This window comes from Monodelphis domestica, chromosome 4, assembly GCF_027887165.1.
Source record: "Monodelphis domestica isolate mMonDom1 chromosome 4, mMonDom1.pri, whole genome shotgun sequence".
Classification (NCBI taxonomy): Eukaryota; Metazoa; Chordata; class Mammalia; order Didelphimorphia; family Didelphidae; genus Monodelphis; species Monodelphis domestica.
Window position 1 is genome coordinate 38158763 of NC_077230.1, and position 17738 is coordinate 38176500.

The following is a 17738-nucleotide window of genomic DNA, read 5'->3' on the forward strand; positions in this document are numbered from 1 at the left end:
TGTAAAATCTGAGTTCTTCAGAAAGGATACTTAATTTAATGTTCAGTTTCATTATGTAAAGAGTTATAAAATATATTCATTTGAATGCATGCATGTAAAGTAACAGCTTTCATTTTTTTTCCAAAGTGCATTGGAATCACTAAGAAGAGAGATCGCAAGAAAATCCTTAAGGGTATTAAGAAAATTCAACAGACAGAAAAAAATTAATACAATCTAACAATTAAATATATCAAAAAGATAATTCTGGAAGATACAGCAAAAATGAGAAAAATATAATTACATGATATTTACCTTTAATCTACTACTTCAACATATTATTTTGATATAGAATAATTTTTCATTGTTGAAAAATTATTAATATCATCCATAATAAGCATTACACATATTATACTGTATTTCTGAATAAACTGATTATAATATACACATATGCTCTCATTTTTGTAGGAAATGGATATGGAATTTCCTCAGTACAACTGAAGGAATAGTGCAAAAAGCAATTTTCCTAGTATAACAGAAACTCTTAGATGTTTTCAATCTTGTTCAACTTTTCATTACCTCTGCCTAGACCACCTGTAAAAAATCTGCCTCAAACATTGAATTGTTGCTTTCTTATTGTCCCAGAGTCCTTAATAGACATTAATTGCAGAACCTTAATCTTCTTCTCTACAAGTCCAGCCCTCTCTATTCTTTGTTAATTTTGCTTCAGAATCCAAATATGAACAAAAGAAATAAATGTATATAAAAATTTATACATATAATAAATATATATCTATACGGTATATATGATATGTGTGTGTGCATACATATATATTGCCCATGAGACCTCCTTCTTACCTTCTCCCATTAACTACTACATTGACTTCTCCATAGTTTTTTGGTCATAATACTCTCCAAATCATAGCTCAAGTGCTCCAAAATACTGTTTTACATTTATCAATCTGTTAAAGAATGTTATTCAGTTAAACCAATGGCCAACGAGGTGCTTTTGTTGTCCTCTCCCAGGACAATACTCTTTAACAACTCTGCCCACTTCTGCTCCCAAAGAGATAAAAGAAAAACGTGCTTTAGGACATCGACAACATGAAGCAATAGTTGTAAAGAGTGAAGAACTATAGAAACATGCATGGACTATACGCTATAGCACCCTTGAGCTATTTAGCTTTAGAATATTTGTTTTTTAATTCTTACTATAAGCTTTTAATAGACACAAGGATCATTTGTTTTAGTTTTGTTTTTAGACCTGTGGCCTGAAGGAGCCATGTGCACTAGGAAAGAAAATAGGAAAAGTTACTTGGTTTAGAGGATCATATGTATCATCTAAGTTTCCCTAGTGCATATGGAAATATAAATGATCCAAGATAATTTCTTGGGATCTGAGAATGTCCATGAGAATAATAGTCCACGGGAAGATCTCCATTGACTGCTGCTGCTGAAAGTAAGGACAAACCTGAGAACACAATGACAGTTTTATTCTAAAGGCTAAAGCCAGAGATAGGGACTTGTGTATTTCTAAAGGGACCGACTTCTGTAGGCATGATGTGGCCTAGGAAGAAGAATCAAATTTCAGTTCAACAGGACTAAAACAATAGGAGATTCATGAATGCCTGATTCCCTTTTACATGTGAATAAATTCTGTCACAAAGGTAAGTTTAATAAGAAGTTAAGGTGGCAGCTTTGTGTGTGTGCGTGTGTGTGTGTGTGTGTATGTGTGTGTGTGTATGTGTGTTTTGAATCATTTTCAATTGCAAACAATATTTAATACTAAATCTAGGAGGAGATAGGAAATCTTTACAGACTACTGTGTAGAAAGACAGACATAAGGTGACATAGTTATACCTTTCTTTGAAAGCTCAATGCTGGAAGCACTGGATTAGGGAAGGATATGGCAGATATAATGCAGGCTTCAGGGGAGAAAGACCTGCTAAGAAGTTTTGTGTGACAGAAGGGCAGGCCATGTTAGAGAGAAATGTTGGAAACGTCTCCACAGATAAGCTTTGGCAACTGGTTGGATGGAGGAGGAATGATGGACTGAGCCTATGAAGAAGACAATAGTTGGTGAGGCAGGGTGATGAAATAGTGAGAGAGAGAAGAGGAAGAGGGGAGATTTTCTGATTAGAAAATAAGAATTTCAGCTTTGGAAATACTGAATATCAGATGTTTATAGGACAATGGTATAATTTAGAGAGGCATTACCTACCAAAAATTCCAGACTGGGATCTGGAAAGCTTACCACAATCTCAACACCCAAAGATTAAAGTCCAAATATTTGGAGAACCAAAAAAAAAAAAACAACCCACCCCAATATACTTCTTTTTCACTGTCCTCTGATCAGGACTGATCTTCCTTCACCACTCTGCCTACTGCTGCTGTCATAGAGCTAGAGAAAACATGCTTTTTGATGTCAGCAATAATTCACATTAGCTGTTGGGAGTGGAGCTATGTGGAAACGTGAGAGTGGTTTGGGTTCCTGAGTTGATTACATTAAAAAATTCCTTTAAAAAATCTTTTTCTCAACACTTTTCACATTTACATAAAAGGTTTTTATTCTTTTTAATTTTACATAGTTACAAGAGCCTTAGTTTAAAAGCCCTGGTTCACTTAAAAAATAAAACAAACAAAAAACCCTTGCCTTCTCACTTAGAATCAATGCTGTGTATAGTTTCCACAGCAGAAGAGTGGTAAGGGCTAGTCAATGGGGTTTAAGCTTCTTGCCCAGGGTGACCAAGCTAGGAAGTGTCTGCGGCCACATTTGAACCCAGGACTTGGCTCTCAATTCACCGAGTCACCCAACTGCCTCCAAAGTGGTTCATTCTTGAAAGAAAATTGAAAAAAGTTACTTTTCTTTTGATGAGTTACATGAATGATTCCAGTCATCCAAGTATCCCTGAAACTCATAAATTCATTTAGATGGTTTCTGAGGAACTGAAGCTAACATGAGAAAAATGTTCCCTAGAAACTTACCCAGTCACCTGTGGGGAAACAATAACAGCAGATTCTAAAGAATGCCAGAAAAAGGAGTCCATGAATTTGTAAGAACACATATTTCTATATATATGATATGTCTGAGGAAGCAGAGACAGTTCTGTACTTGCTACCTCTGGGCTAAGCCATATTATCCTCCTTGAGGGCTGGTTGTTTCTCTCAAGCTCGGTGCCCACCATAAATACTTGTTGGCTAACTGGATTGATAAATGGAATTGTTTACACACTCGTTGCTAGGGGAGCTTGTTTTGAAACTTAGGAAGTAAAATTATGTAAGTCTCAAGAAAGAAAAAGAAGTCTAAATATTAAATGTATAAAGGTGGTAAAATGGAAAGATTGGTAGGCCTAAGCTGAGGTATCTGTTAACTTTTACTGCTGCTTTTTGACTGCTGGCTGACCATTCTGAGTTTCAAGGCAACTGAAGAGTTGATTCAAAAGAAATGACTGGTGGTTCCCTTAAGAGGGCCAAACACTCAACAGCCAATAAGAGATCATAGAACATAGAACAACTGTCAGGTTACCAAGGAATCAGGAGGATTATAAATAAAGGGAGGAGACTGGGGAGGTCATTCCTGCAAAGGAAACCAAAGAGGTAGGATGTGTTAAGGGTTGGAAGGGTGGCAGTTTGATAAATTGTGGAATTATTTGTTTTAGAGTAGTTGCTGGGAATTTCTTTTTGTTGTGGAATGGTTTGATATGGAATTGGTGATTTTTGATGTATAAATTTTTAAAAAATATTGATAAACAGAATTCTAAAGGGGATCTCAGAGATTTTGTCCATTTTCAAAGGAATTGAAGATTATTGAGGAATCTATAAATATTATAAAATACTATGGCAGGTTCCAGGGGGAAAATATATCCTAACCAAAATCTTCCTACCTGTTTTCTTTTTTATTTTAATTCTTTTTCTTTCTAGCTTTTAAACATTATTTCATGTTTTCTGTTTCATATGATTTTCACAATTTTGGTCAGTCCTCTAGTGAAAAAATATAAGAATATTGGGGAAAGAAGGAGTGGGATAAATCGTGGAAATTCATCTTTATATAAATATTTAGAAACAGAAACCAATCTATATGTATGTACTACATTTAAATAAATATATATAAGTCTGAATATAAAGATTATATCCAATTAATATCAATTATTAATTAATGATTATCAATTAGTAATTGTCACTAATCAGTAATTGATTAATTAATTATCATCAATGTGTAATAATCAAAAATTAATAATTGGTTAATATAAATTATTTATTATAAATCACTAAATTATTGAATTATTTTGTTTTTATTTATATACATTTAATTAATTTATTTTTAATAAATTTTATTTTTATATATTTATATATTATTTATTAAATTGTTTATTTTAATTTATTTTAATATAACATAAATTCATTTAATTTAATTTTTAAAGGTAATTTAATTCAATTATTTATTAAAATAATAAATACAATATAATATTATTTATTAATTAGTGACAGCCATTAATTGATGATCATTAATTAATAACTGGCAATGATTATTATTTTTAACCATCATTAATATTAAACAATTATTGGTTTATCAGCATTGATTATAATCAATTAATAATTAATGATCATTAATGAATCTATTCATGATCATTGATTACTAATTATATTAAGTGAATTTAATGGATGGTCATTAATTAATAATTGATCATGATTATTATTCATAATAATTATTAAGTGATATTAAGTAATTATTGATTAATGATGATTGATATTAATTATTTTATAGTCATTATTATTAATTACATCAAACAATTATTGATTTATTTTATGAATTAACATTAACCAATTATTATTTGTTTAATAATTAATATTAAGAGATTATTGATGTCATCAGTTTATCCTTATTAAATAATTGTTTAATATTAAATAATAATGATTATGGAAAATAATAATTAATAATGAACATCAATTAGTATATGTCCCTAATTAATAATTGATTAACATTAATTATTGATTATTAAATTATTGTATTTTAGAGTATATTTAATTAATTAATTTATTTTAAATACATTTTCTTTTTATATATGTATATATAAATATATTTTATTCATTTTTAAATTTAATTTTACTTATTTATTAATTTATTTAATTTAACTTTTAAATCAATTTAAATAAAGTATTTATTAACTTATTAAAATAGTAAAGTATTAATCATTAAATATTGATCGATATTATTACTAATTAATGACAATTGCTAATTGATTATTATTAATTAATAATCTTTTAGTATTTATTATTAATTAATTAACAATAATTAATAATTGATTCTTAATAATTAATTATTATAAGTAATCAATATCAATTATTAATTAATGGTTGAGAATTAATAGTCAATTAATAACAATTATTAACTAATAACAATTATTAATGATGATCAATCAACAATTGATTATGTAATAATTAAATTATTATAATGTGTTATGTTGTATAAATATAATAATATGATAGGATAGGATAGGATATAATCATTACATTATAAATTCTGATTAATTGAAAATAATAATTTATTAATGATCATTAATTATTAGAATTCATTAATTAATATTAATATTTAATTAACATTAAAGGATGGTTTTAGAATATAAAGAAAAGAATGTTAGTCAATGTGCCTTGTACCACTTACCATAAACATTAATTAGGCTATAGCAAAATTGTATATACCTTTAGAATTCCTCCCCTTCCATTAGGTATAATGCTGATTTTTCCCCCTCAAATTTAATCAACATACAGGAGTAAATTTGAACATATGAGATACATTGTGAAAGGAAATATTATTCTTGTGTATCTTGGGGTCGAACACTAAGATAAAAAGAATTTTTAAGGGGCGTATCAATTAATGTCAAAAGACTGATCAAGAAAACTAATTTTTCTAAATAAAATTAATACACCACTGTACTTTGAAATTATTTATATTTTGTTGCCCATGCACTTAAATTTTTTTTTATTTTTTTCAAGTAAAGATCGAATATTTTCTTGTTCAAGAAGCTTGTTGATAGCTTTTAATCTTCTCTGTGAAAAAATGATGCAAAGAAGAGTCCAGAACCTCGATTTATTTTCTTGTCAAATAGACAAAGGTAAGCTTGAACTATAAAATTGCTTATTTCATACATGTATGCCATTTTTCATCAATTTTATTTTTATTAATTTGTTTTTCACATCAATAAACATCAAATCTAGAAAATATTAAAAATATTAGGAATAATTCCCAAATGAAGATTAAGGAGTGTAAGTTTAACTGATAAATATTTTTGATATCATAACTTTTAAAATAATTTCAGAAAGGTGAGTTATAGCAATAAGGCACTATTTCCATTGATATTCTTGTCCTTGTTTAGTGAAAAATAATATGATAGAAGATGATCTAACCATACCAGATATCAAAGTGTATTATTATAAAGTACTTATCTTCAAACTAATCTATTATTGATGAAGAAAGAGTAGTGGATCCATGGAGTAGAGTAGGTACACACAATATGCACAGTAGAAATGACTTTAGTAATGTTGTGTTTCTTACATGCAAAAATCCATATTTTAGGGTCAAGAACTCACTGGGTCAAAAACTGCTGAGAAAACCAGAAAGCATTTTGGCAGAAACTAGATGTAGACCAATGCCACACATCATGTATCAAGATAAGGTCAAAGTGGCATTTGATTTATGCGTTCAGGGTAATGCCAGATTTAAATTAGGGGGAAAAGAATTATCAAATAAAGGACAGAGAACATTATAGGAGGTGCAATGGATCATTTTCATTACCTTTAAAAGTTTTCCTCACAAAACCAATATAGCTAAGACTAGAGGGAAAGAAGAAAAATGGGGAAAAATTTAAAGATCTGATTAAGGCCTCATTTCTCAAAGATATAGAGCACTGGATCAACTTCATAAAAAATACAGGTTGTTCCCCAATTCATAGATGCTAAAATTATATGAATAATCAGTTTTCAGATGAAGAAATAAAAACTGTCTCTAGCCACATAAAAAAGCACTAAATCACTATGAAGAATACAAATTTAAACAACTCTTACTTTTCATGCCTATCAAATTTTCTTAAAGAGACAGGAAAGGAAAATGAAAAATGTTGGAGGTGATGGGGGAATATTTGAGACACTAAGGTACAGATGGTGGAGTTGTGAACTGATTCATCTATTCTAGAGAACAATGTGGACATATGCTCAAGGAGCTATACAATTGTGCATATTCTTTGACTTGGCAATATCACGACTAAGACAGTATCCCAAAGAGATTAGAAATTTTTAAAAGATGAAAAAAAAATGTTCCTATATGTACAAAATAATTTATGGGAGTTCTTTTTTGTGTTGAAGAACTTAAAATTTCAGGGATAACATTCAATTGTGAAATGGCTGAAAAATTTGTGGTATGTGATTGCAACAATATTATTGTGCTACATGAAATGATGATTAAGATGATTTCAAAAAACCTGGAACACTTATATGAACTGATGCAAAATGAAGGAAGCAGAAGCAGAACACTGGGTGCATGAACAGCAATGCTATGCAATGATCAACTGTAAATGACTTTGCTATGCCCAGAAATACAAAGATTGAAAGACAGTTCTGAAGAACTGAAAAATGTTATCCACTTACAGTGGAAAAGGTGATGGAATCTAAATGCAGAGCAAAACATATTTTTTTTACTTTATTTTCCTTTTTTCCTGGTATGTTTTATTTCTCAACATGATGAATAAGGAAGGAAATATGTTTTACATGACTGCATATGTATAATCTTTATCAAATTGCTTACCTTTTTAATGAGGTTGGAGACCAGGGTGAGTAGGAAAGAATTTGGAACTTAAAATAGATTTTATATGTCCTTAGAAAAAATTTTAATCATTAAAAATATTTTAATGTGCTTATATGCTGAAAGGTAGAAAGTTCAGCAAAATCATTGGTCTAGGGGAGACTGTAACAGAGTCAGATATATATTGCTAATTATTAAGGAAAAGATACCGGTAAAGTATAAGTGGATGGCTTATAATTCCAGTGCAAAGCTAGAGTGACCAGGCCAACTGTACTGGGAGGAAATTTTATTCTTACTGTTGCTTCAGATGTTTTAGGCTTTCATTATTATTACTATTATTATTTTTGTATTTATAGGTGACAACGAACTGGGGCTTTGTACTTGTATCTTCTTTGATCCAGCAGATGAGGATGGAAAGGAACCAGGGGTTTTTATAACTGAAATTATTGAAGGAGGTGCAGTTCACAAACTTGGATGGTGAGTTTGGTTTTGTAATTTTATAAGAATTGACTTTGTAGGGAGGATTTAACATCATTCTAAAAAGGGTTAATATTGTAAACATGGAAAGTGACTACACAAATAAAATCTCTGAAAAATACAGAAATATCAACTTTAAAAATATTGTCATGACCAAGCTAGTAAGGAAATGGAATTGGCTTGGAAACAAAGAGTCTATAATTCCACTCCAACTTGGTCTGTAAACTGTGACTTTATTCTTGATCATTGAGAAGGTCTTTAATAATTGCCATAATGAGCCCATTGTAAACATGTGCCCAGCTATTTCCAAATCAGGTCAAATTAACAAGTATTTATAAATCTGTACCATTCCAGAACCTGTGCTCTCCATGAAGGGATATAAAGAAAGTGGGAAAATAGTTCTTGATTTGGAGAAATGAAAAACTGAATTGACTAGGCAACAAACAAATTACTATTGTGTGCAGAAAAGATCTATACTAAATAAATGTGAGAAAATCTGGGTGTGGGGGATACTTTGGTTGTATTAGAAAAAATGGTATCCATGAGACACTGGCAACTATCTTCAGAGATTATTGAAATTTGACTATACAATAAAATAATTCCTGAATTGAGAGAGGGCTTCCTAGATATAGGAATGTAGGAATATACATTTAAAATATTACTATAAACTGCCCAAAGTGAATCCTTGAGAAAGGAAAAAAATAAGAAATGCAAATAGGTTGCCAAATCATAACTTTAACCTTGTAAGAATTTACTATGCAACTGAGGTCAAATGGTACCCTCTATGTCCTTGCTCATGATGTAATTTTGGACTTTAAAATAGAATTCTTCCTGAGATGACACTCTGTTACATAGAACTGAAAGCAAAAAATGCCATCAGGCTTTCTGTTTCAAAGCCTGAGGCTCATTACTTCTTCATCCCCAACTCACTTAGCCCAGATGGTTTTAGAATTTGTTCCTGCTTCCAAGATTGTAACAGAATTGATTTCTTTAGATGCCTATCCTGAATATCCCAGATAAATGGTGAAAATTTTCTCCTCTTAACCTCCCAAAGTTGTTTTCTTTTCCTCAGTTTCTATGATGACATTTATCTGTTTATTATCACCCAAGGTCTCTACAATAAAAATATCAACTAGAAGTTTCCTTCTGAATTATCGTCTCCTTACTCAGTCTTCAGTCAGTGGGTGCATTGTCTGATACCTCAGAAGAATCATTTGTTTTAGTTTCTGCAGATCCTATTGACTTTCTGAAGAATATTAAAATTGAAACAATACTCTGATAATTGTTTGTAGGAGGGCATCTGTGTTTGTGGATGATTTCTCTTGGATCCTTCTCACTGTGTTTTCCAAGATCTGCCAAAGTCCCTTCCTTTTTCAATCTCATTTCATTATTGAGACTTAGCCAGCTGGAAAGGCTTGGAGTACAGACTCAGTTATGAACACTAATCATCCTTGAAGCCCACTTAAAAAAAATCCAGGGAAGAATCCCCAGACAGGCTGCAGGGTAATGAAATTATTGAGACACACCAGCCCTCTAAGTCCTCTGATTAATTTGTAGAGAAGTGGTGACTGAAAAATTTGTAAGTGGCAACCATTATAGTAATGGTATGATGAGTCATTGAAGTCTATCTCTTAAATTAGTACCATATCTTCTAATCATACACATGCATTGGACTTTTAGGTCATAAAAATCTTCAATGTAATTTTAATTACTCTGCAATTCTATTTTTCAGTATCCGTGTATTTGACCAGATTATTAAAATAGGTGACATCAATCTAATTGGATTGGATGAAGCAGAAATCATCTCTACTTTTAAAAAAATGGACGATTCTCCTTTCCAGTAAGTAAATTTTCCCACATTTCTTTAAGATGCAGAGATTGCTAGATCATTGTTTTTGATTTGGAAATTTCTTTAGCAATGTGTTCAAACAGAAAAATTGGGGAGAAAGAAAGCCTAATTAACATGTTTAAATAATTTCTCTTTTTGTCTTCTTTTGCTAGGAAATGACCCTCTTTTTTTTCTGTTCAGCAGTTCACAAGACATTTTAGGACCCATTTGCACCTTCCTTTCTGAATACTCTATCACATCTCAAGCAAACCCTTGATTTTCGTTTGCATTTATTTTTAGTTAATGAATTTTTATTTTCTTGGCAAATAATGCTCCTTGAACCTGAAGAGGTTTTTTTGTTTTGTTTTTTGTTTTGTTTTGTTTTGTTTTTGTAAGAATGAAAGCTTAGCTGAATTTCCCCATTCAGCACTTTGCATGGCTATGTCTTAATCCAAAGTACATAAATTAAATGTGGATATTTTGTACCTAGGATTGAAATTGGCCGCGAACCACCTGAAGTGAAGTCAAAACTTATCGAACTCCTCGAGTTGTCAGAGGAAAGGAAGAAATATTTTATGGATTCGCTCATAGTACAGGTATTATGTGAACCAAATAAAAAAATGCAGAAACGCAAAATTCTTTCTTTTTTTATCATAATATTAAAATAAAATTTTGGTTCTTTAAAACGTTTCCTTTCCTACTCTTCAGTAACTTCATCTTAATTTATTACATACTTTTTTATTGTTGCTCTTTTATGCAATTTTACCAATGTCTCTGAGATTTACATTCTAATCTTCTCTGATGCACTCCAACCTTCACCACTGAATTATCATTTGTAGTATAGAGAATGAATTAAGCAAAACTGAACAATAAATACAGCAACTGAATCTGATAGTTTTTGCTCCTTTCTGAACAAAGGAGATATATACATGTGTGTATGTGTATGTATATTTTTATATCTCTAACTTTTGTCCCAGACTTAGATTTTCCATTACAATTAGTCAGAGGATGGCAAAATTTTAATGCTGCTTTAATTTACCTTAGTTATAAAGAGCCTTCTGTTTCTGCTTACTTTACATTATTTAATGTGGGGTTTTTTAATGTCTCGTAGAATTCTTATTGTTAATTTCAAAAACTTAATAATATCTCATTATATAATATATCACAGCATTTGTTCAGGTCTTCCCAAATTAACGGACACTTTGTATTCAGACAAAGAATATGTGAGTGTATCCATATTCCCTTGATTTCCTGCCTTTGATGACTTTGGGGTTTCACTTCTATTCTAGTTGCATTGATTTTGTTCATGTTAAATCTTTCTCAGTAGTGCAAAATTTCTATTTTTTCTTTTATTATAATCACAAACCCCCTAGTTTTTTACCATCAATATGCCTCACAAATATTGGTCTAAGAGGTCTTATTCCTGTTGTTTTTCTATTTTTGAATGCTGTATGGATATTGGTTGATATTAAGGTTGTATATGCAACTTGAATTCATTATGGTAAATTATATAGCCCTTTCCTATTCAAACTTTCATTTGTATCACATGATTTCCAGTTTTTCTCAGGCCTTCCAGAATACAGAATCCTTCCTCTCTCATTTTTGTTTTTGGGTTTTTGAACCCCTGGAGTGCTGAGTTAATTATCTTCTGGGACTTCCTCATGGTAGAATATTTTATGAACTCTTAATTATTGTCAAGTAATCCTGAGTAATTTTATTAATTTTGAAGGTTCAGTTTGAGGACCTGTTAATTTTAGACCTCTTTTATTATTCTTGTCTTTAACATTTCCATTAAGATTCCTTTTCACAACAATCTCTGACCAACAATCTTTTTTTTTTTATGTCTTTCTGTATCCTATCTCTAAGGCTTTCCCCAAAATGCTGGTCTACCAATCTGTAAGCCCCTGGAGGTGAAGGAATGTTTTATCTTTATATCCCCAGGACAACACACGGGCTTGCACTTTTTAGATGCTTAAGAAATTATGATTGAATTAGTTGCTCATGTTGTTATGCTGATGCATAAGCAGGCTCTTGCTTTTTATTCTGTGCTATTTAGCTAGATGTTTTGGCAAACTCTTTAAAATGTTTTACTATAATTTTGAAATGACCATCTGTCCTCTAATAATGATAATGTCTTTGGAAGAAAGATCAAAGAATATATTTAATCTTTCAAAGTGTGTATATGGGTATATTGGTATATATTTCATTTTGCAAAAAGTATAAAAGTATTTACTACTGCCTCCTTAAAACCTCTTTCCTATCCAATTATGAAATCTTTAAACATTAGCACATTAGGAGAGTGGATTTTGTTTGTTTATTTTAAGCATGTTCTTGAGATTTCTTAGCTTTAGGCCTATAATGTAATTACACTTTCTAAACATTTTCTCCATTTAAAGGAAAAAATTAGAGATATCACTATTGTGAGAGGACAAGCAAGTATTTGTAGAAGTCCAAGAGTACCATGGTACTGGATGGCCAGGTATATATATAGATATATATATAGGTATAAAGATATATATGTAAGCTTTTATTGAGTATGTAAACTAGTGGTTTTTTTAGACAAAACTTAGTGAAAGGTTAATAATAAAATAACAATATGCTTTTGCCTCTAAATTCCATTTACTGGGAAGATTTCCAAATTGGAGACTGAATTTAAAAAATGTATATATTCAGTGGGTTTTTGGGATAATATTTTCCTGATGAGGAATGGCCTCATCATTTCTGGCTTATAAATATATAGAATGAAATAATATAGTGCATTAAAATAAGTAAATATCAGGAATAGAAGAAATCTGGAAACATCTTGATAAACTTTGATGTAAAGCAAATAGAACAGATAAAAACAAAAACAAAAAGAATGTTTTTTTTTAACTTTACCTTCTGTCCTATAATTGAAGCTAAGTGTCAGTTCCAAAGCATAAGAGCAGTAAGAGCTAGGCATTGGAGTCAAAAGACCAGCCCAGGGTCACATAGCAAAGAAGAACCTGAGGCCAGATTTGAATGCAGGACCTCCCATCTCCAGAATCTCTCTATCCACTCAGCCAATTAGCTGTTCATGAGAATATATTTTTTGTGAATCAAGACAAAAAAAGGTCTAGAGAGAGCAATGGATAAGCAAAAACTGTTAGGCAGAAGAATAGATTTAAAAATGTTATTTTAGAGTGTTTCACTATTATGTAAATTCATGTTCACCATAAATAGCACAAAAAGGCTAGAGTCTCCTAAGCATGATGATTGTTCCTTAGGTTACTAAAAGTGTTGAATCAAGCATGAAACTCCCTAGGTTTCTTCAAATGCACAATATATTTTAGACTCTTCATACATCTAGTGATAATGTCCAGTTCTGATTGTATCTCTCCAGGACTTCTTAAATATTGACACTGTTTTAGTGAAAAATTCAGAGTTTTTTGCACTCATTGCTTTCTAGAATTATTGAACATATAGAAGGATGAATTTTTTTCAAATATCTATGGTCACTCCAAGATAGATGCAAAGTTAAGTGTAGTTTCCTAGAGTCACAACTTATTGTCATATTGTTGTTCAGTTGTATAATTCTTCCTAGGACACTCTTCAGAGTTTTCTTGGCAAAAATACTAGAGTGGTTTGCTATTTCCTTCTCTAGCTCATTTAACAGGTGAGGAAACTGAGGCAAACATGATTAAGTGACTTGCCTAGTGTTACACAGTTAATAAGTGTTTGATTTGATGACTGAATTTTAACTTAAAAGATGAGACTTTCCTTAGTCTAGGCTTGACACATCCAGTGTGCCACCTACCTATCCTTGCTGCCATTAATATTCACATTTTGAGTTGGATTACCTAGAGAAAAGAGTAAAATATAACTCAGCTGTGTGCCTGTGATATCAAATAGGGATAGGAATTTCCCAAAGGAGTATAACAGTGACAAAGGGTTGTAAAGTTTAAAATTAGTGGTTGGATGATGATTATATGAAATTATGTGATTGCCAGTACTTATTACAACTTGAGTCAGAATTTATTTACAAATAGAGAGGAAACAATAAAGAAGAGAAATGTAAGGGGGATGGAGAAGTTATCTATCCTATCAATCTAAATGCTTTTCTCTGGGTCTGCTTAATCCAGGAAGAGATTAATTAGCTCTAACCAGGAACCTTGCAGCCTCCTCCAAGATGGAAGTTAGTCTCTCTAAAATCTAGGAGAGGGATCAGCCTTTTACTCACCCAAGGGAATAATCCTAGAATCAGAGTCCGATTAGAAGCGTAGTTCCAAACCCATGATCCAAGCAAGTCTCCAGCAAAACTCCCTTGAAGACTATCTAAGACTATCTCCAGAAGACAATCTCTTCAGACTATCTTCTCAAAGACAATCACTCTGCCCTAAAGAAGTTCGGGGTTTGCTTTTTATGGTGACTTCTTGTCCCCTCCCCTCTTCTCAGGGGTCAGTCACAGTTTCCAAATTGTCTAGCACTGCTCATGGGGCAGTATGGGTAGGATCAACTTTTCACCTTCTGAAGGTTAAATTCTCATCAAAAAGATTCACAGATTCCTGGCTGACTGAGGTGTGAATTCTCTAAGTACCTTGCTAGATTCTCATCTAGTACTAAATATGGTGTTTCATCTTTTGTTGGTACAATGTAAAAGGAGACAAAGGAGAGTTAATCCTCTTTTTCTGTCTAGTGAAGGTACTAAATAGGGGTACTTAATAGTGTTAACTCAGGATAGCAAGTAAAGAATTCCCTTTTCACAGGATTCTGGGGTTCAGAGGATTGGGATGATGCTGTGTCCTCTCCCTTTCCATTAAGGTCTTTCCTGTTTTCGACCTAAGCATGTAATGACTACTTTAGTCTTGGGGAGACCAGACCACTTGAAGGAAAGATCAGGCATTTATCTCAGTCTTTGCTTCCTTTTGCCTCTACCCAGTAGCTCCAAGGAAAATTGAACAGAAAAATTTGGTCAAATAAGGAAGTGCAAAAGTACTTGATCTACTCTGTGAGACAGCTATGTATTTCCTCTTCATAAAACATAGGCTTAATAAACCCAGGGTCTGAATTCAGTTCAGGCTCTCTGGACCTCTGAAATTCAGAATGTTGATTTTATGCAGAACACAATAACCTCAAGACTGATGTTGGATCATTTATGTAGGACAGGCAGCTAGAGGTTCAAGGTTGCTGAATTGAGCCCTAAAGATCTTGTGTCCACATGGAAAAAGCTGCCAGACTCTTAGAGTGGGGAGGACAGCCCATCCTCCTTCTGTTCAGGAGAGAATTATTTGCCACATGCCCTAGAGTCATGATGGTAAACCTATGGCACATGTGCCAAAGATGGCACAGAGAGAACTCTCTGTGGACACACATGTGCCTTCCATGGCAGAGTTAATTACTAGAAAGGTAGAAGAACTTGGGGTAGGGGGACTGCTCCCTTCCCCTCTCTCCACTGTGCATCCTTACCCCTCAGTACTCACTCCCATTCCTGAGTGGAGTGCTCAGGCTACTCTCCTCTCTTTCTCCCTCCCCTGTCTGAGTAAGGGCAGAGGACACTTGGTTGCTGGGTGGCATGGTCTCTAAAAGGTTCTAAAAGGTTTGCCATCACTATCCTAGAGCCTTTTTGGTGAACCTATAGCAGGTGTGCTGGAGGGGCTGCTCCCTTCCCCTCTCCATGTGCGCAAGGACAATTCTTATATCACCTGCCCCTCAGCCTAGCAGTCAAATGGGAACATTTCCTCCTTCCCCTGTCTGGAGTAAAGTCAGTTGTTCTTACATGCATCATGAGGGTTTCAGTTTGGTCACTTGCTCTCTAAAAGTTTTGCCATCACTGCCCTGGAGAATCAAAGGAGGAGATGCGATAACACCCCCCACACACATACCTCCTCCTGTCACAGGGCTGGGACAGCTCTGAGCATGTTCCATCTCCATTATCATGACATTTATATGAGAAGACAGTCAGATAGACAGGCAGACATAGTGCAAAATTCATTATTCACATTTGTTCTAAATGCAAGTTTAGGCCTTTCTTGAACCTCTAATATGAGAAAAATCACAATTCAAGAGAGCTGTGATTACTTCTGTTACAATGATTGGGAGAATCATGTGGCATAATTTTGGAGTTGTGTGTTTTTATTTTATCTTTAGAGCTCATTAAATAATATTTGAGTAAGTAGAGATATAGGCTAGATGTATAATTTCATTGAAATAGGGAATACTCATGTGTATAGTTAGAAAATCTTGAAACCCTACTACATTACCCAGAATACTTTTCCCTTTGTGCACATTTGAGTCAATTCACATAACTGTTTATAAGTTCTGTAGCTCCTCTCAATTGCTCTCTTCTTTCATGACTGGTCCTGGGTATCGGTAGTTCTTTTATTTTAGTTATTAATTAATAAAAGTTTAAAAATAAAATTTATAGAATATTAATTTTAATCTTTACATTTTGGTTTACCACAAAGAGAATTTTCAAATATTTTTTTAAGATAGAATAGATAAATTTTTTCAAGCATGCTTTTCTGCCAGCCCACCTGCTTTCCCCACCGTCTGCTTGAACCAGCTCTCCTCCCACTACTGCTGCTGCCACCCACCACCAGATCTTGGGAGTGGTTTCTCCTCTCCCTGCATGCTCTTGGGAAGAGTGCTCAGCTGCAGTCTCCCACTGCTATTTCTGATTCAAGTGTCTGCACAGAGGGTGAGATTCCCCAATTTTTGGCCAGTCTTTTCCCCACTCCAGGTGGGTTTTTGAGCCTGTGCTAGCCATTTTTCAGTGAGGAAAAGTGACACCATGCTATTCAGCCCCACCCCCTTCTAGTTTATAAGCTGAATTTCTTAAACTGACCCTTGGCACCCGGCTTGCAACTCAGCATTTTTTTCACAGGAAAGGGGACCCATCTGCTGTTTTTTTTTTTTTTTGAGGGCACATTAACACAAATCAATGGATTTTAGATTTTATTTTTCTACCTCCTACCCAAAACATCGAGGACTAATCTTTCTTTCATATGAAAATATGCTATTGTTCTCCCTTGAAGTTTTGCCCTTCTTTGAGTTTACTCTTTAAATAAAATCCATTCAGTCTTCCCTTTTTTTTTTTTTGGAGGAAAAATGCTTTTACAAAGCATGCTAGGAACTCTCACAGAACAGTTTGAATTGCTTGATGTCTAACTAGTGCATATTAGTTCTTGTTTTTTTTACTAGCAGTTTGTATTTGCACTGCATATTTCCCATTTTGTTTGCTTCTCAAGAATATGCAACAGGCTAGGGGGAAGCTGGGTAGCTCAGTGGATTGCAAGCCAGCCCTAGAGACGGGAGGTCCTAGGTTCAAATCTGGCCTCAGACACTTCTCAGATGTGTGACCATGGGCAAGTCACTTGACCCCCATTGCCTAGCCCTTACCACTCTTCTGCCTTGGAGCCAATACTCAGTATTGACTCCAAGAAGGAAGGTAAGGGTTTAAAAAAAAAAGAATATGCAACAGGCTAGACTGCTTAAATTAGAGACCAAACTGAAATATTCTGACAAAGTGTTATGGGGTTCAGATGTGTACCCCTAGGGTTCAGGAAGGATACCTTTGGCAAGAATGCAAGACTCCAAAACTTAGCTTAAAAACAAAAAGAGAAATTTATTAGTTTAGGAGGCAATGTTGAGAATGGCCAGGAGGATAGCAAGGTGGAGCAGCAAGATGGGGAGCAGTTCCTTGGG

General features: G+C 33.1%; 2 protein-coding genes across 3 annotated transcripts in view; both read left to right on the top strand.

Moving 5' to 3' along the window:
- LOC103099266 (uncharacterized) overlaps positions 1–17738 on the top strand; it is a 142444-nt gene that overhangs the window by 14194 nt on the left and 110512 nt on the right. The window contains exon 7 of one of the 2 annotated variants that reach the window (XM_056793304.1): positions 127–297. The exons of the other annotated variant lie outside the window; for it this stretch is intronic. Within the exon in view, the coding sequence (XP_056649282.1) occupies positions 127–207 (81 nt within the window). The 3' untranslated portion in view covers positions 208–297. Of the gene's footprint in view, positions 1–126; positions 298–17738 lie in introns of those variants that run through there. 2 annotated transcript variants of the gene reach the window in all.
- LOC103097596 (uncharacterized) overlaps positions 5971–17738 on the top strand; it is a 30816-nt gene continuing 19048 nt past the window's right edge. The window contains exons 1-5 of the mRNA XM_056793303.1: positions 5971–6089; positions 8128–8248; positions 9981–10088; positions 10567–10672; positions 12473–12555. Coding sequence (XP_056649281.1) covers positions 6035–6089; positions 8128–8248; positions 9981–10088; positions 10567–10672; positions 12473–12555 — 473 coding nt within the window. The 5' untranslated portion in view covers positions 5971–6034. The remainder of the gene's footprint in view (positions 6090–8127; positions 8249–9980; positions 10089–10566; positions 10673–12472; positions 12556–17738) is intronic.